This window comes from Notolepis coatsorum (genome assembly GCF_963971535.1).
Source record: "Notolepis coatsorum genome assembly, chromosome: 20".
Lineage (NCBI taxonomy): Eukaryota > Metazoa > Chordata > Actinopteri > Aulopiformes > Paralepididae > Notolepis > Notolepis coatsorum.
In genome coordinates, this window is record NC_140184.1 from 23733667 (window position 1) to 23752996 (window position 19330).

Genomic DNA, 19330 nt, shown 5'->3' on the forward strand with positions numbered 1-19330 from the left:
TATTACAGTGTAATGTCAGACAGTGCGCCCAGAAGGGCTGCATTCCAAAGCTTCATTCCTCTCTTCTACTCCCTCCCTCATCAGAGGAGTGTCTTTATAGATGTGTGTGTGCGTGTGTTTCTGTAACCTACTACTCCTCCATAGCCCACTGGTCCATATTACACTCACTCACTCACATACAGACACACACACACATACACGCACACAGTCTGTTTGTTTGGTGCGTGTGGGCTTTCGGCTCACACTATCAGCTTAGATTTCGTGGAAGGAAGAGGACAACGCTGTACTAAAGGGACGCCTGAACACAACAGGTAAACTTATTGAAATGTCTCCTCTGCTGTAACAACAGGTTTGTCTTCTTTCTTCTGTCTGTTATTATGAAACACTGTAGACATATTTGTATGGCAATATGGAACACAAGACACTGTTTTGTCAGTTGAAGTCAGTGGTCTAATTTATTTTAGGGTTGTTGTACAGTTGGCTTGTTTTTTTTCTATGGTCAAAACAACTGTTAGAATGAAGAATGATGTGATGGCAGGATTCTGTAAGGAGCATTATTTCATTAGTAATGTGGCAACAGGACTAATCAATTTATGATGAATTGAAAATGGGGGACCCTGATGTAAACAAGACGAAAGTCTTTCTCTGGTCTGCATCCCCTTAACAATTGTGTGTATTCTGAAATCTGTTAATAAAGGTTTCAATCCATCAATCACAACTGAGTCATGTACGTAGTGGGCCAAATACTAATTTACAGAAATGCAAGGACTCATAATGGATTATGCAAAGTATTGTCTTTTAACCATGTGTTCATAACCTACTAGACACCATTACATCTTGTCAATTAATTATTAAGTATCCGAACAGTTAAAGGGGCACTTCGCCCCAAAAACAATGCTGAGTTAATGAATTTATTATAGGGACTGCTAATTCATTGAGCATTATCATTTAAATTAACAAAAAACAAGGGTTCAATCACTGGTGGCCGTAATCAAGCTTAATTTACTCTTAATAACTGTCAAACTAATGAATATGTGCAATGGTTTTTGTATGCTAGTGTGTGAGATTATGTGCAAAATAGTTTTCTTAACGTATATTGGAGGTATGCTTTCCACAGACAATGGCCATCTAAAAATGATGAAGTTCATTATGAACTGTAGCCTAGCAACAGTATAAACCGTGTTGTTGATCTCTCCTCTCATCAGAGATAGTAAAGCAGAGAGTGTGTGTGGAGGTATGTGTGGGAGGAGTCTACACATTTTTAGGAATGCCAGTGCATTCGGCCACATTCCAGGATCCCCACTTAACCTGTGTCTCCTCTTTGACGTCCGATGATCCGAGGACAACTTCCTCTTTGTTGGAAGCCTTCTCTTTAATCACTCTGGTGGGTGGGACCCGGACACAGCTGGACTCACCTGAAACTCGACATGCCTGGCTCTCTTTCTCTCTCTGGGTGCTCAGTATAGTCTACTTCTCTGCCCCCAGGGAAAGAGCTGCTCTGCCTGCTCAATCAGCATGCATGGTGTGTGTGTGTGTGTGTATGTGTGTGTGTGTGTGTGTGTGTGAGTCACTGCAGTTTCAGTGTAACATTATGCTTGTGAGAGCACTGGAAGAACATGGTCTCCATGTTAATCCTTTACTTGTCTACCTCATCCATTGATGAATACTACTATGAGGAAATTAAAACAAACACACCCAGAGTTATCACTCATTGTTTTTATACAGGGAGATGATTGGAATTGATCTATTTATTTATTTAACCCCATTATTCCCAGTGCAGTTAACTATTTAACCCAAACCTGGCAGTCATTGCTATGCAGTATAAATGAATGCTTTGACATTCAACGTGTGAGTACTATCTCCAGTGGCTGCAATCAGAACCAGTCTCTCCTGTTTGTGTCTCCACTCCAGAAGGTACATCTTGATCAAACGTCTTCCCCCTCCGCACTACTTCAGAGGGGTGTGGAGAGATTGAGGTCCAGGGAGGAAAGTAGGGCACAAGATAAGATAAGATAAACCTTGAAGAAATGCAGGCGTCAGAGCAGCAACAACAGCAACATTTGGCAGTTAAGAGAGAAGGAGAGGAGAGGCATACTGTATTATGCACAATAGTTTAGTTTAGTTTATTTAGGATCCCCATTAGTTGTTACCACAGTAAAAACGACTCTTCCTGGGGTCCTCTCAAAATAACATAACGCATTAACACAAACATAAAATCATTGTACCCGGAATAAAACAATATCCATTCACATTGTACAAGCAACAACACAAAAAGAAAATATTATAGTGGCACAGTAGAGGAGAGAGACAGAGAGAGAACTGAAGCTTAACTTTTTGAAGGTTTTTAGCTTGCAGACTCGATTAATATAGGAATAAAGGTGAGATAGGTAAATAGAGAAAAGAGGGGTGTGGAGAAGTATTGGCTGGTTGCTGCAGGGCCTATATTCTCACGCTCTATAAATACCATTACAGTTCCTGGCTCAGCAACAGGTTTCTCAGCACTACAGAGCAGTAGATAAACATGATAGCTTCCTTCTCTGCTAGACTCTCTCTACTCAATACATGAGAAAAACTCTAAACATCCGCGTTGAATTGACTGACACCATGAGAACGCAGCATATTATTGTTTCCTCTGCTCTCAGGTGGGCTCAGCTTTCAGGGATCATGTGTCACCCAGGTGACAAGTACAGCACTGAAATGGAGGGTGTGTGCCTTCCTACGCAAAGTCCAGGGTCAGAAAGTCAACGTTTTCCCATGACAGAAAAGACCAAGAATTCGATTTGAGTTTTTCTGGCTGTTACTATTGTGTGTGGCTTTTTAGAACGCATTGTACCGTTGCTAAATTATCGTTGCTAGACTCTAGTCTGAAACCAGTTGCAGAAAGCAGTCGCCGAATAGAGGTTAGAGAGCAAAACAGTATTTCTACAACAGAGGCCTTGCACAGAATATTTGCGTACTTCTCTTTCTTCCAGTATGGCTGCCTAATTTCTGTGCAATGGTAGAGTAGGCAAAACACTGGACAAGCATGGTAGTACTGTTCTACTGTGACTTGTTTACAAGATCCAGTAATAATACACCAAATGATTACCTGTTTGTTGATATAATATATTTCTCATATATCAACACAGCAAATGCTGTCTTTTCCATTGCCATGTACAAAACAATGGTTGCTATGTTACAAGCAGCCTACTTAACAAGCAGGATAGAAACGTGGCCCAACCTACACAGGATGGGGCAATATAAGAGGGTTGTGCAATACAACATAACCTTGGACTTGTGGGACCAGGGGCGGACCTAGCCCATTTGGCGCCCTAGGCGAGATTCACCACTTTTTTTTTATTTTTTAATTTTTTTTTGTAATTTTAATTTTTATTTTTTTTGCTTTTTTCTTCATAGTTCTCTAACGTTAGTCTTTCTTTCCTCAACGTTCAATTCTATAACCACTTGACCGATACCCATCAATGCACAGCGCTCTAGCATGTTCTGACTGTGAACACCTAAAGCTGAGGCTCAGACCGACCGACCGTTTTAGATTTTTGGCTCATTTTCCCTTATGTTAGAATTTTTTTTATGTAAAAATAATGGTTGCAGATATAGAGGGGGGCGCCAAAACTGCACAGAAAAAAAAATAAAAAAAATATATATATATTTTTTTGGCGCCCCCCTCTGGGTGGCGCTCTAGGCGACCGCCTATATCGCCTGTAGGAAGGTCCGCCCCTGTGTGGGACTGTGCCACATCAAATTAATAATGTTGGTTGGGAGGGAAGGAAGGGGTTAATTCCATTGTTTCTCTTGTATGTATGTCTGTCCATGCTGTAACATGGTCATCTCTCTGATGTCTTGTCTGTCTATGCTGTAACATGGTTGTCTTATGTTCTTCTTTTTTGTAACACAGAATTGTGTGTTCCGACACAAAACAAATTAACAGACCAGTATTGTAGTACTCAAGTCCAGGACTGGACTGATTTTCAGGACTCGTGATTCGACATGGACTTGAGCACTGATGACTCAGACTTGGACTTGGACTCGAGCATTGACTGCATTCGGACTCTGAAGGTGCAAACGAGGACTCAGACTTGTTCATTGATAAATACCGTTTTCTTTTTTGTAATAGGCCCTAATCATTTGGCATAAGATATTGATGGCTAGTGCATTTGTTTGGCTATGGTGTCAAGTAAATAAACTCCCTTTGAAATGGTGATCGCTGTGTCATTTACGTTTAATGTAGACCTTTTTTTTTTATTTGTATGTCAGCTCTTTGACTGCCAGAGTGGAGTGGACTCAACCTTGATGACTTGGACTCTGACTAGGGAAATGGGGACTCGACTTGGGCTCTGTTTGGTGACTCAGACTCGAACACTGGGGACTCGAGACTCGAGACTCTAGCCACCCAAACAACTGCCTCTTTGAACTGCTGCGGTCAGGCAAGCGATACCGGAGTCTCATGGCAAGCACAGAGAGACTCAGAAGGAGCTTCTATCCCCAGGCCATCAGGATGCTCAACGACAATAACACTATGTAACAAACCATCAAATACACTCACAGCACACACATCCACACGTACACACTCACTTTAAATAAACAACTCACTGTAGCACCCACTTTAGACACTTTAACACACTTTATATTTATTGGTAAAGAGATTTGCACTACAACTCATACCTCATTGCACCTTACCCTAAGTTGTACCTCATCCCATTTCTGCATTGTACTGTATATTGTATTGTAACTCAGTTAAAAAAAATTCTACTCTGTATTGTATATATGTATATTGAACACTTTTGTTTACCCTTGTTTATGTACTTTTGACTTTCTATTTTATACTTATCTATTTTTATTTTTATCTAGCACACTCTCAGGAGCAGAACAGAAAAAAGCATTTCATATAAAAGTATTCTGTATTTTTGTATGACAACTAATAAAGAAACTTGAACTTGAACACTAAGTTACAGACAATAAAGAACTATCTTATCTTATATTGGAAGACAGAACTACACAAACATTCTGTGCAAGGCCTCTATTAACCCTTTCACTACCACACTACAGAAGGGTAATTCTTTCACTACCACACTACAAAGGGTTAACCCTTTCACTACCACACTACATAATTTGAACCCTTTCACTACCACACTAATCAAATAAGTGGAAACCAGAATAATAAGAAGAGGAGACGTTTTCACAGAAGTTTCTCAGCACTGGGAGAAAACGTTACTTCTCTTACAATGTGATTCGTCTCCCAGTGGTATTGAGGAAGCCATTTTGGAACATTTCGGTGATGACACTAACCTATACTCTTATTATAATTCTAGCATGGGAAGGGGAAGTGCCACCTGTATTACTATGTTATGTATTAGAGTGCCACCTGTATTACTATGTTTATATGTTACAGTGCCATCTGTATTACTATGTTAATATGTTACAGTGCCATCTGTATTACTATGTTACAGTGCCATCTGTATTACTATGTTAATATGTTACAGTGCCATCTGTGTTACTATGTTAATATGTTACAGTGCCATCTGTATTACTATGTTACTATGTTACAGTGCCATCTGTATTACTATGTTAATATGTTACAGTGCCATCTGTATTACTATGTTACTATGTTACAGTGCCATCTGTATTACTATGTTAATATGTTACAGTGCCATCTGTATTACTATGTTACAGTGCCATCTGTGTTACTATGTTAATATGTTACAGTGCCATCTGTATTACTATGTTACAGTGCCATCTGTATTACTATGTTACTATGTTACAGTGCCATCTGTATTACTATGTTAATATGTTACAGTGCCATCTGTATTACTATGTTACAGTGCCATCTGTATTACTATGTTTATATGTTACAGTGCCATCTGTATTACTATGTTACAGTGCCATCTGTATTACTATGTTACTATGTTACAGTGCCATCTGTGTTACTATGTTTATATGTTACAGTGCCATCTGTATTACTATGTTAATATGTTACAGTGCCATCTGTAGTACTATGTTACTATGTTACAGTGTCATCTGTATTACTATGTTACAGTGTCATCTGTATTACTATGTTACAGTGTCATCTGTATTACTATGTTAATATGTTACAGTGCCATCTGTACTTACTATGTTACAGTGCCATCTGTATTACTATGTTAATATGTTACAGTGTCATCTGTATTACTATGTTAATATGTTACAGTGCCATCTGTAGTACTATGTTACTATGTTACAGTGTCATCTGTATTACTATGTTAATATGTTACAGTGCCATCTGTATTACTATGTTACTATGTTACAGTGCCATCTGTATTACTATGTTAATATGTTACAGTGCCATCTGTATTACTATGTTACAGTGCCATCTGTATTACTATGTTACTATGTTACAGTGCCATCTGTATTACTATGTTACAGTGCCATCTGTATTACTATGTTACTATGTTACAGTGCCATCTGTATTACTATGTTAATATGTTACAGTGCCATCTGTATTACTATGTTACTATGTTACAGTGCCATCTGTATTACTATGTTAATATGTTACAGTGCCATCTGTATTACTATGTTACAGTGCCATCTGTATTACTATGTTTATATGTTACAGTGCCATCTGTATTACTATGTTACAGTGCCATCTGTATTACTATGTTACTATGTTACAGTGCCATCTGTGTTACTATGTTTATATGTTACAGTGCCATCTGTATTACTATGTTAATATGTTACAGTGCCATCTGTAGTACTATGTTACTATGTTACAGTGTCATCTGTATTACTATGTTACAGTGTCATCTGTATTACTATGTTAATATGTTACAGTGCCATCTGTACTTACTATGTTACAGTGCCATCTGTATTACTATGTTAATATGTTACAGTGTCATCTGTATTACTATGTTAATATGTTACAGTGTTAACGGTATATTTTTTTAATGATTTGTTACGGCGTAATCAATACTTAATTGCGTTCGGGACCTCCATATTTTGGGGGTATTCATCAGAAAACTCGGATCCGGGATTCGGCTCCCATCAGTGGGGCAAGAACTGTGGATTTTCAGCCTCGCTCTCTGGAGCTTAAGCGGAGTTTCGATTCCTGGCTAGAGGAGCGCGTCGCGGCTCATGCGCATGCGCACGCTCGACCAATCAGAGCGCAAAACGCCAATGCGGAAGCACTCTTTGGCTGGATTTAATATAGACGCGTACCCCCCCCCCCTCTCCCCCTCACCCATGCTGCTATGACACCTGAATTTCCCCTAGGGGATTAATAAAGGAACACTTGACTTGACTAATAATTTCCTTGACTGAGCTGTTATAACCACGCAACGAAATGCCACCAAGGAGCGTAGGGTTATACTATGTTTTTTTGTGCACTGTATATCTGCAGTGTGATTGAATACAGCTCACAGAGATGTCCCCCTGTACCTCCATCTAGATGCCACACTCGCATTGTATTGAGTTTGACTGACGGCTACCGATGGAGCTGAAGGTGTGGGTGGAGGGCGTGGTCAGAGTGGTGTGTGGCCTATCACTAGAGACCTCTTGTCAGGACGTGGTCATTGCCCTTGCTCAGGCCATTGGTAAGTCCCTCAATTTCATAATCGATCACGATTGGGACCATGACTACTTGGTACTGCACACGCCAGTTTAACTCAATACGTCACATTCTTCTCTGTTTCCCCCAGGCCAAACAGGCCGTTATATTCTCATCCTGAAGTTACGGGACACTGAGAGGCAGCTAAAGGCTGAGGACTGCCCCCTGAGGTCTCTGGCCCAGCTCGGACAACAGGCTGCAGATGTCCAGTTTATCCTGCGTAGGACCGGCCCCAGCCTCAGTGATCTAAATGGGTCAAACACAGATACAGCTCTCCCCCTGCTCAGACACCCAGAACCTAAGCACTCAAAACATAGGGAGCCGCAGAAGTCTCTCACGTTCAACCTGGGACATTTAACGGTTCCCAGAAGGACCCGAGAGAACAGGGCTTGGTCACCCTCACCCAGAGCCTCTCCTGAGCCTAGGGCATCACCCATCCCTTTCCTGGACCCTTCCAACCCCGCTAAGCTCCCTTCCTCTTACCCCTCCAAAGAGGAGGTCTTCAGGCAGGTCATACAGCAGGAGGAGAAGCTGCAAGACCTGGAGGCGCAGCTTGAAGCTCTGGAGAGAGAGAGTGAGGTCTGGCTGTGGAGAACATCCTCTACTCCAACCACAGGTGTGACTCCCGGTCTAGAGGAGGAGATGGAGGTGTTGGAGCTGAGGCTGAGGCAGAATGAGGCAGAGCTGATGCATAGAGAGTATTGGGAGGAACAGTTACAGGCAGAGATGGACAAGGAGCAGGGTATGTATTCAGTTAATTTACTGTATACCTAAATAAAATACTCATACGTAGGATACAGGGCTTCCTCAAAGATAAGAAATGTCATTGATTATCGTATATATATTTTTAAATATCTTAATTTACAATACATTTACACCGCCTTACCAATTGTACCAACCAGATATGAATGGACATCTAGGCCAGATCTCTTCTTTGCTGGATAATCATAACCACCGGCTCCAGGACCTTCACGTCCATTCTTCCCATCTGGGCCAGGACATGTGTCTGGAATCACAGCGAGAAATCTCACGCCCGGGCACTCCACAGCCAGAGGAGGCCCTGGGGCCCCTGAAGGAAGAGCTCCACAGCCGCTGGCAGCAGGGAGAAGAACTAGATGCATCCTTGAGAGAAACGGAGAGGGAGCTACAAACTACAGACGCAAGGCTACAGGTACATGTCTGATCTAATTATTTTTTTTAACTCTTTGCAATCTGCATTCATGTTGATGTCACTGATTACAATCACCAGTTGATTTGTGACCAAGATGTCTGTGTTCGAATACTATGAATATACAGCTCTTGTTTTCCCTCCAGTCCAATATATGGCTTACATTGCCCCCATGTGGTTAAAATACCTATTGCAGTACCACCACACGCCTGGTTATAGTATGACAAACCAGAAGAGTGTTTCTGTGTGAATGAATGAATGAAAACTTTATTTAACAGATTGCAGAATGGGTGCAATACAGTACGGCTCAATACACACAATCGTTAAGGGGATGCAGACCAGAGAAAGACGTTTGTCTTGTTTACATCAGGGTCCCCCATTTTCAATTCATAGTGACATTTATGATATACACAACATATATGACATCATGACATTTATGGCATAGGGACATACAGGTATATAGTACTGTTACATTTGTGACATATACGATATGCAAATATACAGTACTGTTACCTATAGATCCTGACAGAGAGTATATACATATGATGGGGAGGGGACTGTACATTAGGAGGGGGTGGGTGGGAGAGAAATATACATACGGTGGGGAGAGAATATATACATACGGTGGGGAGGAGACTGTACATTAGGAGGGGGTGGGTGGGTGGGAGAGAAATATACATATGGTGGGGAGAGAATATATACATACGGTGGGGAGACTTGTCTATTAGGAGGGGGTGGGGGTGGGGGGGTTTGGACATTTATGGTTGCCAGTTTCGAATTGCAGCCTCCCGTAGGTGCTCTTTAAGAGCGGTTTTGAATGTGGGTAGGGATTCACATTCCTTTACAGCTTTGGGTAGAGCGTTCCACATTGATGTGGCATAATTGCGAAACGTGTTTAGTCCCTTGTTACAGTGCAAGCAGGTGCTGCAGAATATGAGTGGCGGTGTGATGTCGGTAAATAAGGAGAGATTAGGGCTGCAAAAAAGGTGACTGTCGTAAGACCAAAACACTGCAGGTTTAATCATTTTACATGAAATTGTGTTACCCGCCATGTGGCGGACAGACCTCCCATTGTCACTTGCCAAACCTAAAATCCGCCCGCCATTGGCGCTTGGCGGGTGCTTATTTTGTTCCCTGCATCCTAGGTAGTCAAAGTGGGCAGGGGTGAGGTGGGTTCAAGTAGTCAAGTAGTAGTCTTCTTTTTTTATTATTTTTTTTTTAGATTTTTCTCTGTTTTCTCCCCGTCCCAATTTTTTTGTCGTTGTGCCAATTCCCCCCCTCCCCTACCTGGTTGTTGTGCGCATGTTCTCCTACTGGTCGGTACAAGGGAACCCTGAAGTCATCCGCACGCTTCCTCCGACACGTGCGGCGACGTGTAACGCGTGGGAGATCACGCTGCCTTCATCAAGTCCTGCCTCCGCTGAGCAGGCGCCCAGACCTGACCTGTAGGCGTCGCTGTCCACAACGCCAGATTCCCACCCATGACTTGCCCTCCCCCTAACCCAGCCAAACGAGTTAGTATGACGATCAGCCCAAGCCTCACGCAATGCTGACTCCGGGAGTCGAGACCGCAGCCTCTTGCATTGGTGACGAGCGCAATCTCCGCTACACCACCGGACTGCCCCAAGGTCAAGTAGTAGTCTGACCAGTTTGTTTTGTGATGTTTGTAATCTTGTTTTTAGCGCCTATGAGGCCAAACTTATAGTAACTCAAAGTACAACTCAAAGTATTGTTGAGTAGGGCTTGTCCTCGACTAAGAAGAAACTCTCACCATGTCTTTTTTCTTTCATCTTGTACTAGTGGTTCAGCAGTGCGATATACTGGTACAAAGCACCTCTCCCCCTGAAATTTGAACATAACAGTCATAGTGTAGCATGCTATACTATCCTGTGTTGTGGGTGTATGCTATACTATCCTGTGTCGTGGGTGTAAGTCTCACATACTGGAGCTCACAGTTGGAGCGCAAAGGATCTGAGTTCAGGCGTTCCCCAACCCACTTTACAAGGCCCACATCAATATCGCAGAATTGACCTCATACCAAGTCAGTTTTTTTTCTTCTTTTACACAAGGTATCACATTTACAATTACAAGTTCAAGTTCTTACACACATGGGCTTACATTTTCATTAGTCTCACCCAAATCCTGACACACGTTTTGCTAAGGCCTTTAAACACTGTTTACAAAAGACACGTTGTAGTACGTAATCTTGGCGATACCTGACAGGTAAACGACCTCTGGTACTGCTTTGTGGCCTGACTGGCCTGCCTACTCTCCCTACATTCCAACCCTGCGTCTGAGTCATCTGAACCTACAGACTGCTCATGGTTTGTAGATTCACTCTCACTGTCCACTGACTGCTCACAGAGGCTCACTTTCACTGTTCATCCCCTCCCCACTGTGCAGACCAGAACCCACCCCTACCTCTGAGCCTCTCTCCTTGTTTGGACACTCGTGAGTCGCGACTGATGTGTCCCGGCTGTTTACAGGCATAATCAATCAGTCTTCTGTCTTTGCTCCTTCGTGGGGCGAAGTGGTGGATCTGTTGGAATTTTCACCACAAGGCTCGCCTGGAATTGCTGTTCCTGACGTGTCGCTAACTGTCAAAAAAAAAAAGCTGGATTCTTGCCGAGCATGTAAGGGTGATTGGGGCAGCTGAAGCATTCACCACGCCCGAGAGGAGCCCCTGGGTTTTGGCAGGGACACGGGACGTCCTTTTCCTCCGACCAGTCAATTGCTGCTAGCATTAGTTCGGTAAACATCAGACCCAGCTTATTTTTTAGGTGACACTTCATTCCGTGTCACGGCGAGCCGTCTCTCGGGGACAAGCTGCTCTTGTAGCAGCGTGGCTGTATCTGGTCCCCGGGTGGTTCACACTGTTTCAGTCGTCAATCTGTTATGTGCATGGAATTGTACCACCAGGCACCAGCAGTCCTGGCAGCAGGTTGGCACAATTATCTCGCATCATGTGGGAATAACCACAGGGTCTCTGCCGGCCACCTTAACACATTCCCGCCATCCACGCTGTACAGCGTTATTGCCCGCCATGCGTTGTCTGCCAGACCACGCTGTACATATTGAATATTGAATTTTTTCTCCATGGCATTCATAAAGTCATATATACACCTCCGACACTGCAGCTGGACCCTACAGCTCAATACAACGACGGCTCAATACCGCCGCCTGGTGGATGGTCGGGCGAGTTACACTCGAACAACAGGAAGTGGGAGGTGTGCGTCGATTAAATTAATCCGGCCGTCAGTCATTGTTGCAAGGCTCCCGACAGACACTATAGTACATATCGATCGCTTTATAAACTTAATAATCTATATGATTTCGGTGTTTATTGCGACATACAAACCGGAAATGGACCTAGGCGATCGACGTCCTATACTTGGGATATTTCACCGCCAGTCTCTTTGACGCACGGTAAGAGGACGCTAACGTTATTTTCAGCCCAATTGTTTATTCATTTCACTGCAAACCATCTGATCAATATATCACCCATACTACATAAAGCATTTACTGACGATCACGGAATTATAAACGACCCCCCCCCCCCATTTCCTCCACGCATGATGACACATGGCGTATACGATCATATACAGTTGAATTTTTTAATATAGCGTGTCTAGGGAATAAACGGCAATCGATAATCTATATATGCGTTTAGGCCTATAACTCACGTTCTAGGAATTACTGCAGAAAACGATAAAAACATACTTATATTCTAGAAGGTATTTTTGTATGAATGAAAAAGTATAACGTTCCTACATCCTGAACGATAGATAATCGTTGTTGAATGGGCCATAGTAATGTCAATTTAGCAATACAATTTAAAAAGTTATAGCCCTGCAAAGAAGGTGAACATCTCCATAGGCTTACAGTGGTGGCAGACTGGCTATATTGTTGGATATAAGTTATGGCAGGGAATGTGTTAACAATGATGCGGTGCAGAGCCGAACTTCCCGTGACCCTCAAGCGCGGTGAAGAGGGAGGAGACTTCATTCAGTATGTTCATTCCTAGAAGCCCGGGCACTGGATTGCTCTCTGGGTCACTGTTAGGGTCATCTGCCTGGTCTACAAGATACACTACACGACCAAGGTACCCATGTACATGTCAAAATACTTCCCAAAGGTCAGTGAATACCACGATCACAACACCAGAGGGAGCTCCACAAATCATGTAAAACCCAGATTCGGCTCAAACAAGGGACTAAACACGTTTCGCAATTATGCCACAACAATGTGGAACGCCCTACCCAAAGCTGTAAAGGAATGTAAATCACTACCCACCTTCAAAAACACTCTCAAAGAACACCTACGGGAGACTGCAATTCAAAACTGGCCCCTACAAATGTCCTAACCCAATTGTACAATAAAGACCAAGCATGGCTTTGTCAGTATTCCAATGTACAGCCCCACCCAACCTACCCAACCTCCTCCAATGTACAGTTTCCATGTCAAATGTATGTCAGTATTCCAATGTACAGTGTCCCCCCTACCCAACCCCCCCCCCCCCCCCCCACCTCCAATGTACAGCCCCACCCCACCTACCCAACCTCCCCCAATGCACAGTTTCTATGTCAAATGTATATACTCTTCTTCGGGATTTTTTTAGTATCACAAACAGTACTGTATTTGAAAATCTGGTATGTCATAAATGTATAGATGTAGCAGTACTGTCTATCTGTATGTCATGTGTGTCATATGATGAATTGAAAATGGGGGACCCTGATGGAAACAAGACGAAAGTCTTTCTCAGGTCTGCATCCTCTTAACAATTGTATGTATCGAGCTGTACTGTACTGTACCCATTCTGCAATCTGTTAATAAAGTTTTCAATCAATCAATCAATCAATCTCGCACCACAAACACAGTTAGGGTCATCTCTCACCACAAACACAGTTAGGGTCATCTCGCACCACAAACACAGTTAGGGTCATCTCTCACCACAAACACAGTTAGGGTCATCTCTCACCACAAACACTGTTAGGGTCATCTCTCACCACAAACACAGTTAGGGTCATCTCTCACCACAAACACAGTTAGGGTCATCTCGCACCACAAACACTGTTAGGGTCATCTCTCACCACAAACACAGTTAGGGTCATCTCTCACCACAAACACAGTTAGGGTCATCTCTCACCACAAACACAGTTAGGGTCATCTCTCACCACAAACACAGTTAGGGTCATCTCTCACCACAAACACAGTTAGGGTCATCTCTCACCACAAACACAGTTAGGGTCATCTCTCACCACAAACACTCACCACAAACACAGTTAGGGTCATCTCTCACCACAAACACAGTTAGGGTCATCTCTCACCACAAACACAGTTAGGGTCATCTCTCACCACAAACACAGTTAGGGTCATCTCTCACCACAAACACAGTTAGGGTCATCTCTCACCACAAACACAGTTAGGGTCATCTCGCACCACAAACACAGTTAGGGTCATCTCTCACCACAAACACAGTTAGGGTCATCTCTCACCACAAACACTCACTTCCCAGGGAACTTCAACCCCAAACATAACGTCCCCATATAGACAGCCGAAAACTGGTACGTCCAGTCCGTTCTCTGCAATGCAACACATGTTGCAGAGGACAAGTTCTCTGCTCCGAACTGTTTGCTTGAAGTGCATCTCGGTCATACTGGTCACTCCGGAGCCTGTGTCCATGAGACGGCAAGTCTTGATCCCATCTATATGTACATCCAGAGTGTAAGAGCCTCCAAACACATCTTATGGTTTTCGGCCAGGGACTGGCATGATGGACGTCTCACTGGCCACTCGTGACTGATGTGTCCTGGCTGTTGACAGGCATAACCGATCAGTCTTCTGTCTTTGCTCCTTCATGGTGGCCTGTGTGTGTCGCAGAATGAGCTACCACGCCGCTCTGTACTGGATCTGTTGTAATTTTCACCACAAGGCTCCATCTGTTGCATCGCCTAGAATAGCTGTTCCTGGCGCGTCACTAGCTGTCGATTGGATTCTTGCAGAGCCTGTTAGATAGACTGGAGCACCTCTTCTTCCGATAACGAGAAGCGATCGTGACGTAGCTTTAAACTAAAAGGCTATCTTAAAACACTGGAGCTAAGCGTTAGCCGGTGTGGCTACCTAGCTAGCGAACTCACTGATTCTTAGCGCAAGGTTGACGTCACCGATATATTCTCCTGAAGAAGAAACAACACTATACTCTGTTTTATTTAATAAAACAACAACTGGATTGTCTTTCCCGCATTCTATACTTCACTTTAGTTTTCTAACTATCATAGTTAGTGAGGGGCTATTCTCCACTCTTCCACCCTCACGCCATAGCTTCAGCAGACTCCCGCGCTTCATCCTTGTTCCGGTCCTTTTAACTCCTTCCACGCCGGCCCCTCTGGTCACCAGGCTGACACCCAGCTAGCTCCCCCTAGGGCTAGTCCTCCAACAATGACCCAGCCGAATTCCATAAGACACATTATTGTGTCTACAATCAGATACTGTCAACTAATAACTTAGACAACCTAGTCAACAAATCTGTGAAATTAGATTGCCCATATTATTTTACTTCTGCAAATGAATGCAGTCGCATGGGAAAATAACCTTTTTGAATCTAGTATTTTAGATTAAGACTTATTAAGAGCACTTATTATGCCAAAGGTGTGCTCATCATTTTCCATGAAATAACTTGAACAGACGTAGTGGATTAACGGAGTGAGAAGAGGGGGCAGCCCTGTGATGACAGCGTGATGTTCATGATGTTCTCTGAGGTTCATTGTGTTCTCTGTGAGAGGGGGCAGGCACTGTGAGGTTCATGATGTTCTCTGTGAGAGGGGGCAGGCACTGTGAGGTTCATTGTGTTCTCTGTGAGAGGGGGCAGGCACTGTGAGGTTCATGATGTTCTCTGTGAGAGGGGGCAGAAACTGTGAGGTTCATGATGTTCTCTGTGAGAGGGGGCAGGCACTGTGAGGTTCATGATGTTCTCTGTGAGAGGGGGCAGGCACTGTGAGGTTCATGATGTTCTCTGTGAGAGGGGGCAGGCACTGTGAGGTTCATTGTGTTCTCTGTGAGAGGGGGCAGGCACTGTGAGGTTCATGATGTTCTCTGTGAGAGGGGGCAGAAACTGTGAGGTTCATGATGTTCTCTGTGAGAGGGGGCAGGCACTGTGAGGTTCATGATGTTCTCTGTGAGAGGGGGCAGGCACTGTGAGGTTCATGATGTTCTCTGTGAGAGGGGGCAGAAACTGTGAGGTTCATGATGTTCTCTGTGAGAGGGGGCAGGCACTGTGAGGTTCATGATGTTCTCTGTGAGAGGGGGCAGGCACTGTGAGGTTCATGATGTTCTCTGTGAGAGGGGGCATAAACTGTGAGGTTCATGATGTTCTCTGTGAGAGGGGGCAGGCACTGTGAGGTTCATGATGTTCTCTGTGAGAGGGGGCAGGCACTGTGAGGTTCATGATGTTCTCTGAGAGAGGGGGCAGGCACTGTGAGGTTCATGATGTTCTCTGTGAGAGGGGGCAGGCACTGTGAGGTTCATGATGTTCTCTGTGAGAGGGGGCAGGCACTGTGAGGTTCATGATGTTCTCTGTGAGAGGGGGCAGGCACTGTGAGGTTCATGATGTTCTCTGTGAGAGGGGGCAGGCACTGTGAGGTTCATGATGTTCTCTGTGAGAGGGGGCAGGCACTGTGAGGTTCATGATGTTCTCTGTGAGAGGGGGCAGAAACTGTGATGGCGGCATTTCATCGGCGACCCAATGCGTGTGTGTGTTCCTGTGTGTCGGCCATCTCGCATGTGTGTGTGTGTGTGTTCATCTGCATGACAAATAAGGACTGCTTCTTCTGATGACAGCGTGAGGTTCATGATGTCCTCTGAGGTTCCTGATGTCCCCTGTCTCCCGCCAGGAGAGCTGTGAGACAATGGAGGAGATGAACAAGGAGCTGAGGCAGTGTAACCTGCAGCAGTTCATTCTGCAGACGGGTGTCTCTCCGGCCTCGTCCCTCACAGAGACGTCACTCTCCCCCCCTGTCGCCGCGGATTACCTCTGCAACGCCGGCATACTGGATGAGGAGCAGACAGACGCCGTCACTGTGTGCTAACGGGTCGGCTCACAGTGCGTACGTACTGTAATCATTTCCGTTTCACAACATGATGAACAGCTTCAGCTATTACAAATGATTCATGTCTAGTATATTATGCATATAATTTAATATTTTCTCTGATTTTCCTTTGCAGCACGAGTGGAAGATTACGACAAGCACGCAGCTCCCCGGAACCTCTGGATGACCTCCAAAACATAGTGTGTGTCTGTGTGTGTGCACGTGCGTAAGTGTATGTTTGTGTGTGTGTGCACGTGCGCAAGTGTATGTTTGTGTGTGTATACAGGATATCATCATATCAGTCCATTGTCAGTACTGTACTTTATTTAATATTATACATACAAATGTGTACATAAATGTGATCATTGAAATATTTTATATAACACACCACTTTTGTAAAAATCCAGCCTGCTTTTTTTAAATAGAAAAAAAGGAAATGTAATTTTTTTTTTATTAAATTAAAAAAAGTTCACTAGGTGTTTCACTCCAACAAACGATTTGTATTCATGCTCACACACTGGATTTGACATTGCTATCAGTGTGTAACAGACGACAAGACACCCATATAGGTTCATAGACAATATCATAGTGAGTCCTGTACTTTGATACAAAAACCAGGTGGTCTTGCTTTTAAGGTGTTTAATGGAACACGCATTTAGGGGAATTTAGTTCCGGAAACTAATTAAAACCAAAACAAAAGGGTCCGTGACGTGTACGTTTTGATACGTTAGTTTTTCGTTTCAAACTGAAATATGAAAAAAACGAAGAAGAAAAAAACGGAAATACGAGGCCCATTATTTACTCCTTTTTTTCATTTGATTCTGACACCAAAATACGAAAAACAGCTCCGTATTTCTGTTTTGGTTTCAAACGGAAATAGGAAAACACCTCGTATTTCCGTTTTTGTCAGTTTTTTCGTATTTCCGTTTAAAACAAAAAATGAACTATCAAAACGTACACGATACCTTGGAGAAACATTCACAGGCACATCAGTTAAACAAAGTCCAAATTGTGTCTGTAATCATATTAGCCATGTGCTATCTGCTTTGCTGAATAAGTGACACCCTCTTCAAAAAATGCAATTAGAAAGCAGGTCATATTTCTCTGTTTGTCTCCAAATGCTTTGGGCTGGCAAGCCACCATCCTCAATCATACTATCAGCCAGGGACGTGCACAGGACTTTAGAGGGGCAGGTGCTCAAAGGCTGAAAAGGGCACTACACTTGTGTGTATATATTAACCGAGCACGCATCACAAGCACGATTTTTAAGGGCCCTTTTCGGGCGGAGCTCACTTATCCTTGAAAGACACTTTTATCACTGACTTAAAAGGCCCATACATCTCCATAAATGTTCAGGGGGGAGGGAATAAGTGCTTACCCTACAGACCCCAAGAAGTGCTGTATATTCTGTATTGTTTAATATAAATGCATTTTTTATTCCAATCCCGATTTGTATTTGAGATTCCCAAATCCCATCGGACTTGACTTCTTCGTGTCCCTCAATGAGTGTAATACCAGCATTCAACTGTATGCGCCACAGCGGTTTCTATCATCATCATCATCATCATCACCACCCACGCTATGCATAAAATATATAGGTCCGCGGAGAGGCACGCTGAGGAGGCCGTGCAAACTGCAATGGAATATGGGGCATCTCTCTCTCTTTACCTAATATTTTGATTCTATCCTGACATTTTTCAGTTGGAAGGGCAGTCTATATGCGTAACGGTAAAAAAAAATTCAAAATTAAAAAATAATATTTTTTTTCTTCAAAAATGGTACTTTTTTGATGAGGCTCAAAAAGGCAGGTGCTCAGGCACCCCTTGGCCTCTATGTGTGCACGTGTCTGCTATCAGCTAATTACACTTTTGTTTTTTGTAAATCATAGGGTTGAGAAATCAAACCAATGATCATTCTCAAACTCACAGAAGGTATGGCAGTTTTAAAAACAAAACCGGCTCGCCCATATAGTCTGAAGCAAACCTACAACGGATCCAGCAAACTAAACATGTTATCGGTTATGTGATTAAACTGTATTAATTAGTTTACGATACATTATACTTTCAAATGTCATCAGGCTCGATTCAAATTGAATCATTCTATTTAATATTGTAGCGCTTGAATCGTAAAGATGTGTCAACAATCAACATAACCTACATAGCCCAAAGTGTATTTATTACCGATTTGTTTTTGTTTAGTGCATTTTCACAGTAATGCAATTTCACCGGCTTCTTTTTTAAACCAGACAATGAATGTATACCTTCGGGGCTTACCTATAAGACAGGCGGCAGTAAGCGCAGGCAAAATTCCCCAACAGTCCATGCTCCAGCTGTTATAAGTACTAATATCACCAAACTAACTTATATAATTTCATCCATGACAACTTGTCAAGTTGTCTTTGATTTTAGAGAAGTCGTCTGAGGATCATAGCTTGCTCCGGGTCCAGTCTTCTCACCAGTGTCATATGAAAAAATACAAATCATGTGATTTTACTTTTTGCAC

General features: G+C 43.3%; 1 protein-coding gene across 2 annotated transcripts; it reads left to right on the plus strand.

Annotated features, from left to right (window-relative positions):
• Positions 1 to 164: 164 nt before the first annotated feature.
• LOC311246926 (ras association domain-containing protein 7-like) lies at positions 165 to 17518 on the plus strand. 2 transcript variants are annotated; one of them, XM_084337181.1, is made up of 6 exons: positions 165 to 311; positions 7418 to 7562; positions 7668 to 8318; positions 8479 to 8747; positions 16634 to 16842; positions 16965 to 17518. In XM_084337181.1, the coding sequence occupies exons 2-5, from the start codon at positions 7460 to 7462 to the stop codon at positions 16826 to 16828; spliced, it is 1218 nt and encodes a 405-aa protein (XP_084193307.1). In that variant the 5' UTR covers positions 165 to 311; positions 7418 to 7459; the 3' UTR covers positions 16829 to 16842; positions 16965 to 17518. The 2 variants fall into 2 exon arrangements, with proteins under 2 accessions (XP_084193307.1, XP_084193306.1); XM_084337180.1 differs by having other exon boundaries at positions 16634 to 16846; positions 16965 to 17512.
• The last annotated feature ends 1812 nt before the right edge of the window (positions 17519 to 19330 follow it).